We start from the raw sequence: 23340 nt of genomic DNA, 5'->3' as shown, positions 1-23340 counted from the left end.
GGATGGGATAGGACTTGGGAAGCAAACGTTTTATATTATATTGGCTGCCATCCATTCCCTTTATTTTTATCTTTATCTCACTCCTGCTTTTAGTGGTACCTATTGCCCTTAATTTCTGAGATTCTGGGGTAAAATGTGGTTTACTTCTTACTGACTTCCTTACCTACAGGAATACTTCTCACCCTCTGAAGTCTCCTGATTTAGTTCCAATTCCCACACTTTTCTTGATAAATATTGCCCCCCCACTTTTACTTTTTTGCTTTCTAATAAGTGAATGCGTTTGTAAATGTCTACCTTTTATCAAACACTCATATGTTTACTTTGTTCTAATTAATAATTGACTTATTTAATTCTCCTAGCGACCTTAACATGGTGTATAATTATTTATAGATTTTCATTAGTAGCATCTCATACATTTAGGTATAGCTTTCATTATTTTTTCTGTTCTATGTATTTATAAATGATGATTCTCACATTTTTTACTTAAGCCATATCTTAATGAAAAATTATTTTTATTTTCTAACTATATCATGTTGTTTCTCTTTAAATAACTGTTCACATAGATTAATACTTCCCATATCTTTAATAGTGTTATAAGCTAAGTCTTTATGAGAAAGCTGAATTAAAATACTTTGTTTATGGATTTTTAATTTTCTTAAAATCTGGGCAATTTTAACATAATTTATTTTATATGATGTTATTAGGTATATACATGTTTAGGAGCTACATTTCATGGTACTTTTTTTTTTACTACTTTATTTTTAGACTCTCCTTTATTAAGTAACCAATCTGTCTTTTGAATAGTTAAGTTTTATGCATTTATCATTATCATGGATTCTAATATTTCAGGTAACTTTTACTTATATTTTTTGGTTTATTACTCTTCTGTTTTGCTTCTTTCTTCTCCTACCATCCTAGCTTCTCTCAGTGGACGCCTTTTTAAAATTTTATTTTACCCCCCTTTGGATTGTTTAGGAGATTTTAACTAACCACGGACAGTTCACTGCCTCAGTTTTCAGTAGTGTGTGTGTACATGTCCAGTCTAGATGATTAATTTTATCATTTTATAAATTAGCTATAATTATCATTCTTTTGTAAGTAACATACTTTTTGGCAGCTTTTATAATTTTTGATTTATTCTTAATGTCAATTTTCCTTACCTTCTGTATGTGTAGGGATAGATTTAAGTATTTTTAATCCTTCTCAGTAGAGTGTACTTTTATTCCTAGGAATAATATTTTTTTAATGATGGAAATTTCTCATTCTTAGTTTCAGTTTTTCATATATTATTTCTCTGGCATTCATTCCATTATATTTATCACAATTGCTATAAAACATTTTGTAGAGCCTCTTATTCTAGTTCCCAGAAAGCTGCTTTCTGATCAGTTTTAAATTTATAAAAATAAAATTGGAAATAATACCGAAAACTCTTTCACCTACACTGCACACCTGTTTCCTTATTTTATTAACCTCTTACATTAGTATGGTAGATTTGTTATAATTAATGAACCAATATCAATACTAACTAAGGCCAGTATCTTATTTGGATTTCATTAGGTTTTACATGAAGTTGTTTTTTTTTTTTGTTTTTTTTTTTCTATTCCAGGATCTCATATTCAGGATACATGATATTTAGTTGTCATGTGTTTCCTTAGGCTTTTATTGAGTTTGACAGCTTCTCAGTCTTCTCTTGTTTTTTATGACCTTGACAATTTTGAGGAGTGCTGGTCAGGTATTTTTTAGGATGTTCCTTAATTGGGAATTGTCCAGTTTGTTTCCTAGTGATTAGACAGGGGTTATGGGTTTTAGATGGAAGATCACAGAGGTAAAGTGCCATTTTCATCAAATCATATCATATCTTCTTCCTCATCTTCCTTTTTCTCCTCATGCTTACCTCTATCTAATCCTTTATGCTTGATTGAAAAGAAAACAATTTTCATAATGGCTACTCTGAAATACCACTTTGTTGTGAGATTGTTAATATTGCACATCAATCCTCAGAACCAGCAGATGGCTTAGTTTAATTCCTGGTAGCAAATCTCAGGTTTTGAACTTGTGTCATTATGAGCATGCCTCTTGCTATAAATTATAAATGCAGGCTGCTATCCAATAATAGCCTTAAATAAGACAATTTTCCTCTTCTGTTTGCATGGATTAGGTTCTGGGTTTATTTTAGTTGCCATTACTACATAGGAGCAAAACTTCTCCATCATTCCATTATGCCTATTATAAGCTTCAGCCCCACTCTCAAATTTGTACTTCTCTTAAAGTTCAGGTTTGTCAGGATGTTTATCATACCTTTTAGTTTTTGTTGTCTTTCTATTTAAATCCATGTTGGCTATATGTTTAGAGCAGGGGGATTACATCAATGTATGAATTTTCTGTACTGTCTTTAGCTGATTATTTTTTAACCGTTTTCTTCTCCTCCTCCTCCTTTGTTTCAGGATTTGTTTTACTTCCAGGAGGTGCACTTGGCCAGCTTCTGGGAGGTATCATTGTTTCCAAGTTACACATGTCTTGTAAAGCCCTTATGAGATTTGTAATCGTTACATCTGTTGTATCACTTGTATTCTTTGGGTTTGTAATTTTTATACACTGTGATACAGTACCATTTGCTGGGATCAATGAAGATTATGACGGGTAAATATTATTTTGTATATTAGAATTTTACATTTGAACCTACAATGTATTTTTCAGTTAATAGTTATTTATCTAGTAACCTATATGTTTATACCGTTATTGGAATTATTCAACATCTAAAAGAAATATAAAGTATAGTTTCACCTTTCATATTAAGGGCAGAAATATGATGACAGTTTGTGACATGACTACTTATACATTTCTAAAGAAATAAGGAAAAAAAAAAACAGTGACATGATTCAGAATCTAGAAGTAATATTCTGTATTAAAGTGAGACTAACAACTTGGAGACACTGCTATCTATAGAAAGTCTTATCTTCTGTTCCTGAATTGGTATGTCTCCCTTTTTATAGACATCAAAGAATGGAACTGAAGTACATCTGAAAGTACATATAAGTAATGTATTTTTTAAGTTAAAGTTGCAAAAACTCAAAGAACTTGGTAGAGATTGATACAAAACACAGGGGAACAGAATTCATATAGAAAATCTAAGGACTGAACAAGTAAAATAAGTAAAGAAAATAAGACTTTCACTTCAGAGTAACTTGTGGCCAACCAATGCTCCTACTGAGAAAAACCCAAAAAATGGAATAGAGTTTAAAAGGTTTGTTTAAAGGCATCAGAGGGTTGTTTAGGCAAATAGGAACTTGAAGACCAAACTTCTAGAATAAGGCAGACCCTTAAGAAAAGAAGCAATATTCTGGAGTTGGATACTTCTAGGGATATTTTCTAATTCTTGATGTTGGCAAGAAGCTGAGAATTTGGGTAAACTTCTGGTCAAAAAGCATCTAGTTAAATGAGAAATCAGATACATTTTTGACAGATGTGTCAACCTAAAGAGATACAAACAGGGCTGGGTAGGATATCAAAGAAATGAGGGAGATAAATAAGACAACATTCTGTTGGGTTTTCACTCAATACATATGCTGAATTATGAAGATAAGAAGCTGCCATCAAGCAGAAATCTTGTAGAAAGTAGAGGAAAATTCTAGCAGTATTGTGATACTCTAGATCAGAGTGAGTTTAGAATATTTTATGGGTGGAATGGGGAGGAACTGTGGTGAACAAATATTATGTGTTCTCAATTGATATCTCTCTAAGGCTCAGACCTAACAGTGAGGGCCTTCCTGAAGTACTGTAGCTTAGCCAGGAGTTAATTTGGTCTCTGATTGGATTGATTTGGCCAGCCAGCACTATAACCGGTGGCAGAAAGATCCAACACTCTAAAAAAGAAAAAATAGTAAAGATAACATCAAACCCAGCTAGCTGTAAGTATCTTAGGTAAAAAGGTCTTACATTAAAAAAAAAAATTACCAAGCAGATTAAAAGTTATGAGAAAGAAAAGTCAATAGAATAGACCCGCAGAAGATCTCAATGACATCATTATCAAATAAGAATGTTAAAATAATATTGATATGAGCCGTAATACAGATGACTGAATTTGTCTTCAGAAATCATGGGTTCAGAAGAGAGTAAAACAATATCTTCAGAATCCTGAAAGAAAAAAAACAAAACAAACCTGTCAACTCTTTAATCATTATCCAAAGATAATATCCTTCAAGAATGAAAATCAAGTAAAGATATTCTCAGGTGAAGGATAACTAATGAAATTAGTTGTTAGCTCTAAAAGAAATTATTAAGTTTTTTTTTTCAGTTTAAAGCAAAATAATCCTAGTGGAAAACTTGAAACTTGAAGGATAAAGGAAGAGTAAAAGAAGTGATAAATATACTAGTAAACAGACTAATTTTTCATCTTCAGTTTAAACTGTATATAACTATTGAAAACAAAAAAGTATAGCATTGTCTGGTTTAGATTATCAGAGGTTGTAGATGTAATATGTGTGACAGCTGTAACCTAAGGGAAAGAAGAAATGGACATCTGTGGTTATGAGACTTACACATTTTAAATAGAGTGGTAAAATATCAACTTGAAGTAGAAAAGTAAGTATATATACATATACTTTAGTATATATACATATTCTTTATAGCTCAGGTATATATTTTCTGTCTTTGTATGGTCCACACACTAAGATTGTTTTTATATTAGTAAGTGTAGTGAAAAATAATAAAGAACAATAGGACTTAAAGTTTCTATTCCAATATGCAAAGAACTTGTAAGTCATCACTCCCATCCTCACAATTAGAAAAGATTTGAACAAATAAAAAATCAACAACAGGGGGCATACTGGGAAAAGTGCTATCCCCTAAACTGGAGAGATAGGCAAATAGAGAGAATTACAGTTTATTGGGAGCAGAGGCCACTGGAACTGAATATTAAACAATGCTTGACTAATTGCTGGAGGTGGAATATGGGATAATTTGAGAGTTGAAGATTCCTAGGGACTCAGTCATAAGAGGACCGCACACAGTTTCATGACTCTTATCATCCAGGTGCTTCACCAGGTTATAACAGTGGAAACTGGGAGAAGAATCCTCTTGTGTTTTGGGCAAAGAAGAGAGGGAAAGTAACCATTTAAAATATGCCCACGAGAACTCTGCTGTTTGTAACAAGAGCCTACCCTGTTGGGTAACTACTTTACCAGAGTTTCTCTTGCCAAACCTTAAAAAGGAGGACAATTAGACCTGTCAACCATTTTATAGCTTTCCTATCTTACACAAGGAAAGGGAGGAAAAAAGGCTAAGAAAATCTTCTGAAGGTCACAGCCTAGGGACTCAGGCCCACTGGGGCAGGGAGAGACAGAAAACCCAAGATTTAATCATAAGATTATAGAGTGCTTTCCCTCAACAATATCTTACCACCACCCTAACAGATACTTAGTAATAACAGAGAACTACAACTGAGAGAGCTGCAAGGTATGCTCTGTTTAATAAAAAGATTATAGGGAGGCCCAAAGACAATCTGGAAGACAGAATGAGGATGCAAAAACTGAGGCCTTTGGCACCTGTAGCTACAACAAACTTTAAACACAGCCTAACTCCTACACAGATAAACATAAAAACCTCACATGAAAAGGCCTAGTTACCTCTGTTCTTGTTAACCTGATGCATAATAGCTGCCTTTAAACAAATACATTATAAAGCATTCTAAAAGGCAAGAAAATACTCAGACTGAAAAACACAGTAAGCATCAGAACCAGACTCAGATATGGCACACATTTGGAAATGACCAGACTGAGAGCATAAAATAGCTATGATTAATATGCTAAGGGTTCTAATGCATAAAAGTGGGCAACATGAAAGAAAAGATAGGTAATGTAAGTAGAGAAATAGAAGCTCTAAGAAAAAAGTCAAAAGCAAATACCAGAAAGCAAAAACACTATAAGAGAAATGAAGAATCCCTTTCATGGGCCCATTAGTAGACTGGAGAGGATGGAGGAAAGTATCCATGACTGAAGATAGGTCAATAGAAACTTCTCAAACTGAAAAATAAAAAGAAAAAAGATGTTTAAAAATATGAACAGATATCCAAGAGCTGTGCAATAATTACAAAGGTATAACAGGTAATAATGCAAACAGAAGGAGAGAGGGACAGAAGAGGTAGGTAATAATGGCTGAGAATTTTTCATAATTAACAACAAACACCAAACTACAGATCTGGAAAGCTCAGAGAACTCCAAGAAGGATAGACACCAAAAAATTTACACCTAGGCATATCATATTCAAACTGCAGAATGAGAAAACAATGACAAAATCCTGAAAACCAGAAGAAATAAACCTCACTGATATACGATTGAGGATTTTTTTTTATCACAGATTTATTTAAAAACTGTATAAGCAAGAAGAGAGTGGAATGAAATATTTAAAGGATTGAAAAAAATCATTAACCTAGAATGCTGAGTGCAATGAAACTATCCTTCAAAAATGAAGTACAGGGGTGCCTGGATGACTCATTAGGTTAAGCTTCTGACTCTTGATTTCTGCTGGAGTCATGATCTCACAGTGATGAGATCCAGTCCTGCATTAGCGTGGAGTCTACTTAAGATTCTCTCCCTCACTCTGCTTCCACCCTTTCCCTGCTTGTATGTGCTCCCTCTTTTTTTCTCTTTCTCTCTCTCTCTCTCAAAAAAAAAAAAAAAGAAAGAAGTGAAAATAAAGATATTCTCAGATTAAAAAATATAGTGGAATTGTAAACCTACTTTGCAAGAAACATTTAAAGAAGTTCTTCAGAAAAAAGAAAAATGGTATGAATTAGACATTTGAGTTCACCTACAGAAACAAAGAAACATGCTTTGCAAGTAAACATGCTTCACAAGAAATGTTTTTTCTTTGTTTTGAGAGAAGAATATGGACCCCATATTTACTGTGCCAACTTTTAAGACTCACACCTTAGTCACACCTGTCTTAAACACACCCAAAAACACTTAGTTCCAAAAACCATTGGGACTTGCATCCACAGATCCACAAGATTGTAAGAAACAAAGGAAAATTTCTTAATGGGCTCTGCAGACTCACCATGGCTATCCCCAGGGGGATCAGCACAGAAAGAGAAGGCAAAAAATGCCCATCTCTGTTCTGGGCTTTCACTTCCAGTCAAGATGTGATAACAGATTTCCTCTCCTGGTTGGTTGTTTCTAAAAACAACCAAAAATTTAATAAAATTGAAACAGTGGTTTAAAGGCATTGGAATCAGTCATTGGAGGACAGTGGTACATGGGAAAGGAGAAACATTTAAGATGAACCCTGTAATTCCTCCAGCTTACTGTCTTAGTACAGGTTTAAGGTCATGACACAGGAAGTGGGACTGAGATAGATTCTGCCTGACTCCCTGAACTGTGGAAATTGAGCTCAGGGCTCAAAGACCAATATGGCTGTAGTTAACAGGATTGTGTCCTAGAGGACATATCTGCAGAAGACCCTCTGAAGTATTAAGCCAAGTAGAAATTATGATATGTTTGAAGAAAGTTCTTGAGTCTAAGTCCACCAAAAGAATTAGAATTACAGTGCATACCACTCACACAGGATTGGGAATAATATCTGTTCTCATTAGTCCACTAGAAAACCTCAAAAATCACAGTACATAAAGTATACAGAGGGATCTTGTCTCAGCAGTGGGTATTAACTGTAAACTGAACACTACTTTTGCTGTTGCTATTAAATCTGCATATCAAACTAAAAAAAAAGAAAAGTGTTTCCAAGTAAATTAGCTGCATTTCAGAGTAAAGGTTAAAATACACAAAAATACACAAATATTCATCATCAGAGATCAAAATTTATAAGGTCCAATATTCAGAAAAATCGTGTAAGCTAATGAGAAGCTAAATCAATTGATCAAAAATGACCCATAACTGACATGGATGTTAATATTATTAGAGTCAACACAGTTATTATATCAGTATTCCATATGGTCAAAAAGTAAAGAATATTTTTAAAAACCCAAATTGAGCATATAGAAATTAAAACCAGGATGTTTGAGAAAAATACTATGTATGATATTAATGACAGATTAGACATTGCAGGAGGTTAAAATTGAAATTAATAATAATAAACATCCAGCAAAGACACAGAGAAAAGAGAATTAACAAAAATAAAGCATCAGTGAGTTGGACAGCTTCAGGTGGCCAGCTATATGTATAGTTGGAGTCTCCAAAGGAGGGCCTTGGAGAAAAAAATATTTGAAGAAATTACATTTAAATTAAAAAAAAACCTACAGACCTAAAAACCTAGCAAACCCTGAGAACAAGAAATATGAAGAAAATTACACCATGCTGCATAATCAAACTGCTCAAAGTAAGTGGAAAGAAAAAAATCTTAAAAGCAGCAAGAGGTGGGAAAAATACTTTATATACAAATGACCAAAGATGATAATAACCATAGATTTTATATCAGAAACAATGCAGATAAGAAGAGGGTGGAAAAAGTACTTTAAAGTACCGAAGGAAAAAAGTCAACCCATCAATCTATACCAAGTCAAAATGTCTATTAGAAATGAAGGAGAGGGGTGCCTGGGTGTCTCAGTCGGTTAAGCAGCTGACTCTTGATTTCATCTCAGGTCATGATCTCACAGTTTGTGAGTATGAGCCCCTTGTTGAGCTCTGTGTTCAGAGCACAGAGCCTGCTTCAGATCCTCTGTCTCCCTCTCTTTGCCCCTCCCCCACTTGTATGCATGGACTCTCTCTCAAAAATAAGTAAATGTTAAAATGTTTTTAAAAATGAAGGAGAAGGGTTAAGCGTCTCTTTGCCTCATGTCATGATCACACGGTTTGTGGGTTTGAACCCCGCATCAGGTTCTGTGCTGACAGCTGGAGCCTGTTTCAGATTGTGTGTCACCCTCTCTCTCTGCCTCTTCCCCACCCATGCTCTGTCTCTGTCTCAAAAATAACTAAAACAAAAAATCATTGGCTCTATCGAAAATCTAAAAAAAAAAAAAGGAAAAATAATTTTACACACAAAAAATTTTAAATAATATTTGAACAACAGACTTGCCCTACATGAAATGTTTTAAAAAGTCTGGCTGAAATAATACCAGATAAGAATATGAACTACATAAAGCAAAGAAAAGCACAAATATAATCAGATATTTCAATACTCTTAGTAACAGAAGTTGGCAAAAAACTCAGTGTGATGCATAAGATTTGAACAACACTAACAAACAACTGGACCTGATTGACATTGCTGTAAAGCAAGTCTCAGTAAAAGTAAAAGATTAAATCATATAATGAAATTAAATGTTCTGACCATGATGAAATTAAATAAGAAATAAATTAATAAAAAAAGACTTCTGGAAAAGCCCCAAATATTTGAGGGTGAATAACAAAGTTCTAAATAACTGGTATTCAAATAATTTCTTTGGAAGAGAAATTGTAAAGTATTTTGATGTTAATGCATATGGATGCACATGTAACAAAACATAAAATGCCACTAAAACAGTACTTGAAGAAAAATGTATAGCTGGTTTTAGAAAAGAAAAAAGTCTCAAACCAATGACATTTGTTCCTACCTTAAAAAACTAGAAACATCAAAGCAGGTTGATTACAAGGTAACTAAAATAATGGAAACACTTGAGGTTTGAACAGAAATTGATGAAGTTGAAATGAGAAAGACAATGGAGGAAATATAATCAGATGAAATTTTGAGAAAATGGATAAAACTGCAAAACCTCTAGATAGAGATAACTACCAATATCAAGAGTTAGAGAGATGATGTGATATTTTTGTAGATTCTAGCAATATTAAGAGAATACTAGGGTAATATTATAAACAACTTTATGCCCATAAATCTAACAACTTCCATGAATGGGTAAATCCTGCAAAAGACACAAATTTAAGAAAAAATAAATGTATATATCTAGTAAATATATCAAATTTGTACTTAAACACCTTCTGATAAGAAAATTCCAGGCCTAAATGGTTATATTGGAGAATTAAACCAATGTTTAAATTTAAATAAATGCTTGTTGTTTAAGCCACCCAGTCTATGATATTGTGCTATAGCAGCCTGAGCTGCTATACACTGATGAAAACATTGAATGACATGACGAAACATTGAATGACCAGGAGCATAACAAGGATATCTGCTTTCAGTACTTCTACGTTATCATTATAATGGATGTTCTAACTATTACAACACTGTAAGAAAGGAAAAGGCATCCTGATAAGAAAAGTAGGAAAAAAAGTGTTTATTTGAAGATGACACAATTGTCTATATAGAAACTATATAACAAAACTATAACAAAAAATTATAACACTATTTAAAAAATGATAACTATAACTAAAAAATAAATTTAGCAAGTTTGTAGGATACAAGATCAAAAGGTAAGAAATTACAGTATTTCTACATACCACCTACAAATAAGCAGAAATTAATGTCAAAAATAACACGGTTAACAGTACTATTAAGAAAATATCATACAAGAATTATGGTGTTTTCATATATTACCTACAAACAACTGGAAATTGATATTACACAAAAATGTTATTAGCAATAGTACCAAGAAGAAGAAATACTTAAGGATAAATATAAGATGTGAATTCCCTATTTATAATTATTGCAAAATATTCCTGAGCTAAATTCAAGACCTAAATTTTTAAATAGATATCCTGTGTTCATGGGCTGGAAGACAATATATTCAGTCAATCCTTTCCAAATTGTCAATGTAATCACAACCAGAATCCCAACAGGCTTTCTTTTTTAGATATTCTACAAACAAATTAATACAATATACACAGGACCTAGAAAAATTTTTAAAAATTCTATTGAAGAGTAAAAGTGGAGGACCAACACTATTTGATTTCAAGAGTTATTAGCTAATGTAATAGTATTGGTGTAAACATATATGATAGATGTGATAGAATAGAAAGTTCAGAAATAAGCCCACTTATAAATGGATAATTGAGTTTATATATATATGCAATTTATTTAAGAACATATCATTTTATCAAGTAATAATGGAAAAATTAGATATCTATATGTAAATACATGAACTTTGATCCATAGCTTATACCACATAAAATAGTTAAAATGGATTGTAGGCGTGAATACAAGGTATAAAATTCCAAGAATATAGGAAAAGTTTTTATAAACTTTGGTTCAGCAAAGTTTTTTAAATATGACACTAAATACATGATCCATAAAGAAATATATCGATAAATTGGTCTATGTCAAAATAAAATAAAATATTTCTGCCTTTGAAAGACCTGTTAAAGGAATAAAAGAACAAGATTGTGAGAAGATAGTTGAAAATCATATATCTGACAAAAGACTTGTTTCCAGAACATATAAAGAAATTTCAAGAAAATAATAAAAATGGGCAAAAGATATGAACAGACATTTAATCAAATAAATACAGATGGGAAATAAGCACATGAAAGGATGGCTCACATCATTAGCCATCAGGGAAGGGAATATTAAAAGCTGCAATATGAAGCTACTATATTCTTGTTGGAATGTCTAAAATTAAAAAAACTGAGTATACCAAGTGATAGTGAGGAATGTAGAAAGCAACTGAAACTCTTAAACATTGCTGATGAGAATATAAAATGGCACAACCAAATTGGAAAAGTGACATTTCTCAAAAAGTTACGTGAGCACCTACCATATGATCTAAACATCCTACTCTTTAGTATTTACCCAAGAGATATAGAGACATGTCACCATACAAAGACCATTTGAAGAACAACTGTATCAAAGAATTCAGACAAAGAAAGTATATATATCATATGATTCAATTTCATGAATTTTATATTAATGAAAATGACAGAAAATAGATCCACAGATGCCAGGGGACAGAGGTATTATAAAGGGACACTGAAATTTGGAGGGTGATGATTATGTTTGTTAACATGATTGTGGTGATGGTAGTGATGATTTCATAATTGTCTACATATATCCAAAATTTTCCAATTGTACACTTTATGTATAGTTCATTTTACATATTGAGTTATACCTCAATAAACCTGTTAAAAAGAATTTATTGAAATAATCATATTTTTATGGATGTCATATCCTGATGTACACATTAATAAGTATAATACTTCAATCTCTTTTTTTACAGAACAGGACAGTTGGGAAACCTGTCAGCTCCTTGCAATTCTCATTGTAGATGCTCATCTTCATTATATTCTGCTATATGTGGAAGAGATAATATTGGATATTTTTCTCCTTGCTTTGCAGGCTGTACACATTCTAAGACAATAGCAGATCACAAGGTAAGTATTTTTTATTATGCTTCTTCCTCTCAATAAGTTGTTCAACTTGTAGATGGTGTTTACGTTTTACTCCTAGCTCTCTATAAAACCTTTTTTCCCTATAAATGTTTTTTAAAAATACAGGAAAAGAATATTTGCTTTATGTGGCCATAATACAAAGGGCTTATGGGAATTGGCAGTGGAAAATATAGTTCTACATTAAAACATGCCTCAATAAGTAAGAAACTTGTGAAAGGAAAAAAATCCACAGGTAAATACAAAGAATAAAAGTGTAGATTAATCACGTATAAAACCAAGATGGAGATTAAAGCACAAAAGCAGTAAAATCAGTTTTATCTATAAAAATCAATCAAGGAATTCACAAAATAGAAGGATATAAAATATGCTATTATATAAATAAAACATGGACAGAGAAGAAATTTAGTGCTTTTAGAATGGGTGCAAACTTAAGCAACTGTCAACTTAATGGCCATATGCATAGGATGTTATATATGAACCTAATGATAAACATGAATCAAAAACCTAAAATAGATTTGCCAAAAATAAAGAGAAAAGAATTCAAGGATATCACTAAAGAAAGCCATCAAGCCACAAAAGAAAGTGAGCAGGAAAAGAAAGGAACAGAGAACCACTAAAACAACCATTAAAAAAGGTAACAAGGGGCGCCTGGGTGGCTCAGTATGTTAAGCGTCAGACGTCGGCTCAGGTCATGATCTCATGGTTCGTGGGTTCCAGCCCCGCATCGGGCCCTGTGCTGACGGCTACCTCAGAGCCTGGATCCTACTTCAGATTCTGTGTCTCCCTCTCTCTCTGACCTTACCCTGCTCACGCTGTCTCTCTCTGTCTGAAATAAATAAAATATTTTTTAAAAAGGTAACAAAATGGCAGTAAATTTATACTTACCAATAATTACTTTATAAAGAGACTAAATGCCAATCAAAAGATAGAGGGTAGCTGAATGTATGTATAAAAAAAGCAAGATCCACGTATATACAGCCTACAAGAGATTCCCTTCAAACCTAAAGACACATGCAGATTGAAAGCAAAGGAATGGGAAAACATTTATCATGCAAATGGATACAAAAAGAAAGCTAGAATAGCAAGACTTACATTAGGCAAAATAGACTTTAAAACAAAGACTGTAGCAAAGGACAAAGCAGAACACTGTATAATATAAAAAGAACCATCCAACAAGAACTGTAAATAATGCATCCAACATGGGAGAACCCAAAATGTAAAGCAACTATTAACAAACATAAAGGAATAAATCAATACTTATACATAGGGGACTTTAACACCCACCTACATCAATGGATAGATCAGATAGAAAATCAAAAAGGAAACAGTGGTTTTGAGTGACACATTGGAACAGATGGACCTAACAGATATATTCAGCACATTCCACCCTAAAACAGCAGAATGCACATTCTTTTCAAGTGCACATGGAACTGTCTCCAGAATAGATCACATATTAGGACACAAAACAAGTCTCAACAAGTTCAAAAAGATTGAAATCTTTTCTGACCGCAGTGGTATAAAATTAGAAATCAATCACACACACACACAAAAAAATCATGGAGATTAAACAATATGCTACCAAACAATGAATGAGTCAACCAAGAAATCAAAGAGGAAATTAAAATTTACATGGAAAGAACTGACAATGAAACACAGTTGTCCAAAAACTTTGGAATGCAGCAAAAACTATTCTAAGAGGGAAGATCATAGCAATACAGGGCTACATCAAGAAGCAAGAAAAATCTCAAAAAATTTAATCTTACACTGGAAGGAGCTAGAAAAAGAACAAAATCCAAAGCCAGTAGAAGAAAGAAAATGATTAATATTAGAAATAAATAAAATAGAGACTAAAAAACTATAGAATAGATCAATGAATCCAGGAGCTGGTTTTTTGTAACAATCAACAAAACTGATAAACTTTTATCCAGAGTAATAAAAAAGAGAGAGAGAGAGAGAGAGAGGACTCAAATAAAATCAGAACTGAAAAAAAGAAATAACTGACACCATAGAAATTGTAAGATATTACACACCACAAAAGATTATAAGACAATATTACAAAAAATATATACCAACAAATTGGATAACTTTGAAAAATGGACATGTTCCTAGAAACCTATAACCTCTGAAAACTGAATCAGGAAGAAATAGAAAATTTGAACAAACCAATTACTATCAATATAATTGAATCAGTAATTTTATAGGGAACAAACTATGGTTACCAGAGGGGAGATGGGCGAGGGAACGATTTGGGTGGGTAATGGGAATTAAGAAAGGCACTTGTGATGAGCATCGAGTGTGATATGTTAAGTGTTGAATAACTAAATTCTATACCTGAAACTAATATTACACTGTATATTAACAACTGAAATTTAAATAAAAACTAAGGAAAAAAAGAAACTTCCAACGAACAAAAGTCCAGGATCAGATAACTCCATAGGTGAATTATACCAAGCATTTAAAGAATAGTAAATGCCGGGGCGCCTGGGTGGCTTGTCGGTTAAGCGTCCGACTTTCGCTTAGGTCATGATCTCGCGGTTTGTAGGTTCGAGCCCCGCGTCGGGCTCTGTGCTGACTGCCAGCTCAGAGCCTGGAGCCTGTTTCAGTCTGTGACTCCCTCTCTCTCTCTCTCTCTCTGACCCTCCCCTGCTCATGCTGTCTCTCTCTCTCCTAGAAATAAATAAAACATTTAAAAAAATTAAAAAAAAAAAGAATAGTGAATACCAATTCTTCTCAGACTTTTCCAAAACATAGAAAAGGAAGGTAAACTTCCAAATTCATTCTCTAAGGCCAGTATTACCCTGATACCAAAACCAGATAAAAATACTGAAAAAAAGGAAAACTACAGGCCAATATTTCTGATGAACATAGATGCAGAAATCCTGAACAAAATATCGACAAATTGAATACAACAAAACGATAAAAAAAAATCATTAATCATGATCAAGTGGGATTTATTGCCAGATGTGAAGGTGGTTCAATATTCACAGTTCAATCAATGTGATACATCACATCAATGAGAGAAAATATAAGCACCATGTGATCTTATCAATAGATGCATAAAAGCATTTGACAAAGTACAAAATCCATTCTGGGGAAAACCCCCAACAATGTAGGTTATAAGAAACATACCTCAACATAAGAAAAGCTGTAGATGAAAAACCCACAGCTAACATATTCAATGGTGAAAAACTAAGATCTTTTCCCCTAAGGAACAAGACAAGATGTCCACTCTCACCACTTTTATTCAACATGGTACTGGAAGTCCTAGCCACAGTAACCACACAATAAAAATAAATAAAAGGTATTCAAATTGGTAAGGAAGAAGTAAATTTTTAACTATGTACAGAAGACCTGACATTACACAGAGAAAACCCTAAAGACCACCAAAAAACTACTAGAACTAATAAATGAATTTAGTAAGATCATAGGAGACAAAGATAACATGCAGAAATCTGTTGCATTTCTATACACTATTAATGAAGTAGCAGAAAGGGAAATTAAGAAAATAATCCCATTTATAACTGCACTAAAAAGAATAAAATATCTACTAATAAACTTAACCAAAAAGGTGAAAGACCTGTCATCTGAAAACTATAAAATATTGATGACTACACAAATAAATGGAAAAATATTTTATGCTGATGGTTTGGGACAACCAGTATTTTTTAAATGTCCATACTATACAAAGAAATCTATAGGTTTAATGTAATCTTTAACAAAATGCCAGCAGCATTTTTCATAGAACTAGAACAAATAATCCTGAAATTTGTATGGAAGTACAAAAGACCCCAAATAGCCAAAGCAATTCTGAAAAGAACAAAACAGGAAATACCACAATCTCAGATTTCAAGATATACTACAAAGCTATAGTCATCAAAACAGTATGCCACTTGCACAAAAATAGACAAATAGATCGATGGAAGAGGATAGAGTCCAGAAATACACATGTGTGGTCAATTAATCTATGACAAAGGAAGCAATAATATGCAATGGAAAAAAGATAGTCTCATCGATAAATGGTGTTGGGAAAACTGGACAACTACATGCAAAAGAATGAAACTAGACCACTTTCTAACACCATATGCAAAAGCAAACTAAAATGGATTAAAGATGCAAATGTGAGACCTGAAACCATAAAATTCCTACACAAAATCATATGCAATAACTTCTTTGACATCAAAAAATTGTATATTTTCGTAAATATGTTTCCTTTGATAAGGGAAGAAAAACCAAAATTAAATTACTGGGACTACACCAAACTAAAAAGCTTCTGCTCAGTGAAGAAAACCATTAACAAAGCAAAATGGCAACCTTTTTGAATGAGAAAAGGTATTTGCAAATGATATATTTGCTAAGGGGTTAATATCCAAAATATATAAAGAACTTATACAATGTAACACCAAAAAACAATCTGATTAAATATGGGCAGAGAACATGAATAGACATTTTTTTTTCAATAAGACATACAAATGACGTAAAAAGATACTTAACATCACTCATCATCAGGGAGTTGCAAATCAAAACCACAATGATATATCACCTCACACTTATCAGAATGACTAAAACAAGAAACACAAGAAATAACAAGTATTAGCGAGGATGTGGAATAAAAGAATCCCTCATGTACTCTTGGTGGGAATGTAAATTGGTGCAGCCACTGAAGAAAACAGAATGAATATTCCTCAAAAATTTAAACATAGAATTACCGTATGATCCAGTAATTCTACTACTGGGTATTTACCCAAAGAAAATGAAAACATTAATTGGAAAAAGTATATGTAGCCCTGCGTTTATTGTTTATAGTATTCAAGATATGGAAGCAACCCAAGTGTCCATCATAGATAAATGAATTAAAAAGATGTGGGCTCTGTGTGTGTGTGTAGATGTATATACACACACAAAATGGGGTATAGTATATATATATACACACTATATATATACTATATACTATAGTGTATATATATATACACTATATATAGTATATATATACTAATATATAACTATATATATTAACTATAGAGAACAAACTGGTGGTTATTAAAAGGAAGTTGGTGGGGGACAGGTGAAATAGGTGAAGGAGATTAAGAGTATACTTATTGTGATTAATAATGTATAGAATTGTTGAATCATTATATTGTACACCTGAAACTAACATAATACTGGATGTTAATTATACTTGAATAAAAAACTGCTTCCATGTATTACATCATCCCAATTTTACAGTTTTAAAGCAGTAGGTGACCTTCATCTGCCTCTTGCGTAGCCAAGTCGAAAGCAATGGTTTAAGAGAAGTTTGTGTCTTCTACTTTTGTTATTTATTTCAGTTCTGTCCTCCTATCAGCAGTACCCATTCATGGGGAAATCTTGAACCATGGTCTCTCTTACAGCATTGGGCTGACCAGTACTATCTTTCTGATCACCTTTCACTTAGTTTTTTCTTCTCCTGAGGAATTAAAAATATCTATACCACACCTTCTTGCTGTTCTATATCTGTTCCACATTAACTCAGATATGAAAATCAGTCCCTTTAATCAGTGATTAGCATACATACAAGACCTTTATAAGCATACCATACTTTCTAGAAAGGTAAAAGAGAAGACTTAGATGGCAGTAATATGAATGACTTACAGCTGAATATATGTTACTCCTGTTTGTCTTTTGCTGTTGACATGTATCAGGACTCATTTTAAAATTTCCCTATTTGCTCATCTGGTCTATAACCATCAGAACTCCTTACTTCCCTAGGCCTTCTACCAACCAGACAAATTTTCTTATTTTGTTATTCAGAGCTGTTGGCTACTCTGTTACTTGTTGAGTACAGGTTAATTTTCTTTTGTCCAAAGTTGCATAAATCTGCTCTCAGCTAAATAATGCACAATAACTTCAGTTTCTCCCTTTTAAGTGGCACCAAAGGAGGGATGCAGGCTTTAACAACTGTTTTTCTCTCGTTTCTGGCTGGTATTCCCGAGGGGAAGAGTGCAACAGAGAGGTATATATATCCTGACCCATGGGCCTTATACCACGTCCCTTAGCAAGCAGTAAGATCCTTATGCACTTACATAATAATATGGTTTTTCCTGTTATACACAGGTTACTTTATCATAAGATATTAGCATACCTGACCAACTTCAGTATTTCATAGGTTTTCAGTAGTGTATGATTTAATAATATATCTTCATTTTTTTATTGAATAGTAATATAAAAAGATTGCCTACCCTTTAAAAATGTTTCTCCTTAAATGTTACTTTATACATTTTAAATGACATTTAAAGTCTTTAAAATATGTTACTTTGGAAAGCTTTACATGCAATAGAAAATAGAAAAGCATAGAGAACCCCTGTATGTATGCCCATTACCTAGCATCAGCAACTTATTAACTTCTGGAAAATCTTACTTTATACTCCTACTAACTTCCTCTCTTCCATTTTAGTTTGAAATAAGTAAATAAATTTTAAGTGCTCATATTTTCACCATACTATAAAGCATAATTGCTTGACCTTGGTGTTTTGCTCCCATTGTGTATTCAAGAACTATGCCACCCACCGTAAAGTTCCAACTCTTCTTACCTTTTTAGGGATTTTTTTTTTTTTTTTACTATTTCATATAAGTCTGTATAAATTTCTTGCATTTCTCTGAGGAATAATTAACTCATAATGAATAACAATGATAGAACTAATCTATAAGATAGTCACTTAAACTGTGTGGTAATATGTGATACTGAATTATAAAATTGAAACAATAAAATATTTTTGACAAATATTAGACCCATTAGAAATTACCCAGGAGAATTAACTTGACAGAAATAATGGCTTTGAAAGAAAATGAATAATTGCAGAAATTATGATTAATACAGTTTGATATGAGTGTAACTGATTAATAGATAAAATATGCACTAATTTCAAATGGGAAAGAATTGATACCAATATAAATAATTTTGCTAAATGATAAAGAAACACTATATATAAAAAGTAATTATGTATCTAAATGATTTTTATGGAATTCTCTCCATTGAAAATATTCTTGTGATGAAAATATGTCAACTTTGAAATCAATCTGATTAAATGTTTATATTCAGAGCATCAAAGTGAATTAGAATTAGATGCTTTTCAGTTACACTGGTATAAAAGTTTGGTCAAAAATATTATTTCTTTGAAGATTTCTAAGTTTTCATAAAAATTAGAGCTTTAGTATAACTGAAAATAGCTATCTGTTCTTCATATTGATAATTGCTGGGCAATTTTTCTCATTGAGACCCACATGCATTTTTCTTTTTATCTGTGCTACCAAAAATCTTCAGAATTCCTTAATATAGGTATTAAAGAAATCTTGGACTTTTCTTCATGATCTTGTCATTGAGACTAGTTCTTTTTCAGCTGATATGGCTTCCATTATAAAATAGCAGGATTGGGACTCCTGGGTGGTTTAGTCAGTTGAACAGTTCATGATCTCATGGTCATGGGTTCGAGCCCAGCATTGGGCTGTGTGCTGACAGCTCAGAGCCTGGAGCCTGCTTTGGATTCTGTGTCTCCCTCTCTCTCTGCACCTTCCCTGCTCACACTCTGTTTTTCTCTGTCTCTCAAAAAATGAAATAAAATGTTAAAAATTTTTAAAAAACCCAGGATCATGGTGTTTTTTTCCAGAGGCTGCTATATTATAATAGGATCTTCGTTCTAATTATCTATGGAGGGCAATGTCAGTCTCACCCACACATTAAGGATTACAAGAAGTTAGGCTTCAAGCTCTCTTTCCATCGACAATCCTTAGAATATTTTAGCTTCATTTGCTCACATCCCACCTTTGTTTTATTTTTATTATATATTGTATTTCTCATGTATTTTAAATTACATGCTATTATTGTTTTGTAAAGTCAATAAGCACTTACGTGGACCCATTTTCATGCATTTCTATGTTTTCATATGAGATTATTTACTTTCTTCCTGAAGAATCATATTTCACCTTCATTTTTGGAAAAAAAAGCTTTCACAGGGTCTGGAATTTTATATTGGAAGGGTTTACCCATCTCTACCCTGACACCCCAGTATTTAAAAGTTACTATTTTATTGTCATATATCTGACTGCTTGGTGGCTATTAAGATTTTCTCTTTGCTTTTGGTTTTCAACAGTTTTACTTTGATGGGTTTAGATTGTATTTTCATTAAATTTATTTTGCTTGGTTTTCATAGTCTGTGGATTTGTGTCTGTTTGAAACTTCTCATTTGTTGTTCCTCTCTTTTGCTCCCCCCTTGTTTTTGGAGAGGAGAACCATGTATTAATTTACTCTTGCTTCATAACAAATTACCACAGGCTTAGTGTCTTTAAATACTTCTATTTAATGAATTCACAGTTCTAAGGTCATAAGTCCAGATGCCATCACTAGGTCCTCTGTTGAGTCTCACAGGCTAAAATCAGGGTATTGGCTGACCTGTGTTGCTTTCTGGAGGCTCTGGAGAAGAATCTGCTTCCCAGCTCATTCAGGTTATTGGCCATTCAGTTGCTTTGGGCTGTGAAAAATGAGGTCTTTGTTTCCTTACTAGCTGTCAACTGAGGACCAATTTTAACTTTTAGAGGCTATCCCCATTCTTTACTGCATAACTTCATCTGCAAAGCTGGCAAAAGGTAAACGCTCTTGTATCACATGATTTAAATCTCTAATTTCAGAAAAATCCCAGTACTTTTTAAGGCTCACCTAATTAGGTGAAGTTTAACCTCTCTCTCTCTCTTAAAGTCACCTATGCCATATAACATAACTTAGTGAGGGGAGAATCATACCGGCTTATGCAACAGGGTTGAGGATGGTTAGGTGACATCTTAGAATGCTGCCTAACACCTACTACAAATAGGCCTTTCCACTGTGTTTACTCAATGTGTTTTTCACTTCTAACATTTATGTTTTTGTAGGGTACAAATCCCTGGCAAAATACCACATTATTTAAAATGTTTCATCCATTTCCCCCTCTATTTCCTGGAAATTATTAATCATTGCTATTTTAACATTCTTGCTGTTAGGTACATTATATAGATCATCTATGAGTCTTACTTGTGTTGTTATTCTCTTAATCATAAGCCAGTTATTATAGCTCCTAATAAAATTATACAATGATCTATTTCTCTGTTTTGGCTGTATTTTCAGGCTGTTAGGTACATACACGTTGATAATTGTCACAGCTTCTTGCTGAGTTGTTTCTTTTACCTTTATAAAGTTTCTTTTTCCATCTCTGGTAATACTCTTTCTTAACGTCTATTTTATATATTAAATACTCACTTTAGCTTTCTCTTGCTGACTATTTCCATGTCTATCTTGTTTCTGTCATTTTATATTCCAATTATTTGTGTCTATAAACCAGCATATAATGTGGTTTTGCTTTTTCTTCAATTCTGCTAATCTCTTTTAGTTGGAGGTTTTAGACTGCTGAAATCTATTGTAATTATTGATATAGTGGATTTAAACCTACCTTCTTTTTTATTATTTGAATTAAATATATTTTACTATTTCATTTGAATATAACTTTTGGCCTTTTGGTTTTTTTACTTTGAATATAACTCCACAGTCCTTCAACCCTTCCGGAGCCTAATATCTTGTGATTCTACCATTTGCTCACTTAACCTTCTTCATATTTTCAGTTTTCCCTTGGTCAGCCTAGCCTCCATTGTCTGCAACCAATCCAGATGTGCTGGACATCTTTTGTCTGACCTTTCAGTCCACTTTTCACTGTTCTCTACTTACTGTTCAAGAAGACTGAACTATAGGATGAAAGCTTCCTTGGCTTCAGACTGGATTAAGATAATAAAAAGTCCAAGTGCAAAATCAGAAAAATGGGGGGAAAAGTGAAGTCATTGTGCTTACTTTTCTTGGTTCCCTTTCTGAGCCATGGACTGACTGTTGACTGAAGGTCTTATATTCTTTCTTCCCTCTCTATATGACGCTCTCCTTCTGGTCACCATTCTTTCTCCAAGACCCTTAAACAAATCCCTTCAAATATACTTTCAAAATATATACTGGATCTGACTAGCTTCATCATTTTCTCTCACCACAGCCCCTATCCCTATTGTCTTGCACCTCATTTCAATAGATTTGTAACTGTTTTCTCTGCTTTCATCTTTTCCTTCATAGTCTAATATAGCTGTCAGAGTGATCTTTTAAAATATATCATTTATACATATATCTCTCCAATGTTTTTACATTACTAAGAATAAAAATCAAAGTTCTTAAAGTGTTCTTGCAGTTATTTACCAGTTTCTGTATCATGTGCTTTTCCCCTACTACTCTGATTTTATTTTCTTAGTTTCTTTCATGTTTACTCTGCTCCAGCCACATTTGTCCCCTTGCTTTTCTTTGAATGTAAATATCTTTGCCGAATTTTTAAAAAAAATCAATAGAATTTATCCTAAGTAACTCTAGTCACACAGACACATTTTTATTACATAAAGTACCTAGAACATATCATTAATATTTCATTTCTAAATAATGAATGGCAGATTTAATGTAAGAATATTGAGCACTAAAAATAGCTAGTGTCTCTGCAATTATTGAGGTTATTTTATAATGATAGGAATTATTGTTTTATGACTATATTTCTAGAAGATGGTTTCTTATTTTCATTTTCATAGACATACTACAATTGCTCTTGCATTCAAGAAGGATTAACAACTGCAGATGACCAAGGTGATTTTATTGATGCCAGAGCTGGGACATGTGATGCAAAGTGCCATAAATTACCTTTGTTTGTTGCTTTTGTCTTTTCTACGATTTTATTTTCTGTTTTTTCTCGTATACCAAACACCCTGACCATCCTTCGGTATGTATATAATTCAAAATCATTGTTCATTTAATTAATGAGAAAGGCAATTTTAAGACTATTTTAGAATATTGTTATAAATGAGTCATTCTTTTGTTTCAAAGTGGCAACTGTGAGGGGGGAAATTGTTATATTGTCAAAAATCATGTATTTATTTCTGTTTCAACTAATTATTTGCTTTAAGTTTGTGGCTATCACATTTAGTTTTAATTAGTTAAGTTTAACTTACAATATGGTAAATTCATATATAAGAAAATTGTTACATTGTCAAAATTTGCGTA

At 32.7% G+C, this 23340-nt stretch overlaps 1 protein-coding gene across 1 annotated transcript in view; it reads left to right on the top strand.

Moving 5' to 3' along the window:
* SLCO6A1 (solute carrier organic anion transporter family member 6A1) overlaps positions 1 to 23063 on the top strand; it is a gene marked incomplete at its 3' end in the record, with an annotated part of 62029 nt that extends 38966 nt beyond the window's left edge. The window contains exons 8-10 of the mRNA XM_077757277.1: positions 2445 to 2640; positions 12092 to 12245; positions 22872 to 23063. Of these exons, the coding sequence (XP_077613403.1) occupies positions 2445 to 2640; positions 12092 to 12245; positions 22872 to 23063 (542 nt within the window). The remainder of the gene's footprint in view (positions 1 to 2444; positions 2641 to 12091; positions 12246 to 22871) is intronic.
* Positions 23064 to 23340: the final 277 nt, after the last annotated feature.

This window comes from Crocuta crocuta, unplaced genomic scaffold, assembly GCF_008692635.1.
Source record: "Crocuta crocuta isolate KB4526 unplaced genomic scaffold, BGI_CrCroc_1.0 scaffold131, whole genome shotgun sequence".
NCBI classification, from domain to species: domain Eukaryota; kingdom Metazoa; phylum Chordata; class Mammalia; order Carnivora; family Hyaenidae; genus Crocuta; species Crocuta crocuta.
Note: the sequence above shows the minus strand (reverse complement) of the source record. Positions and strands in the feature narration are given on the sequence as shown.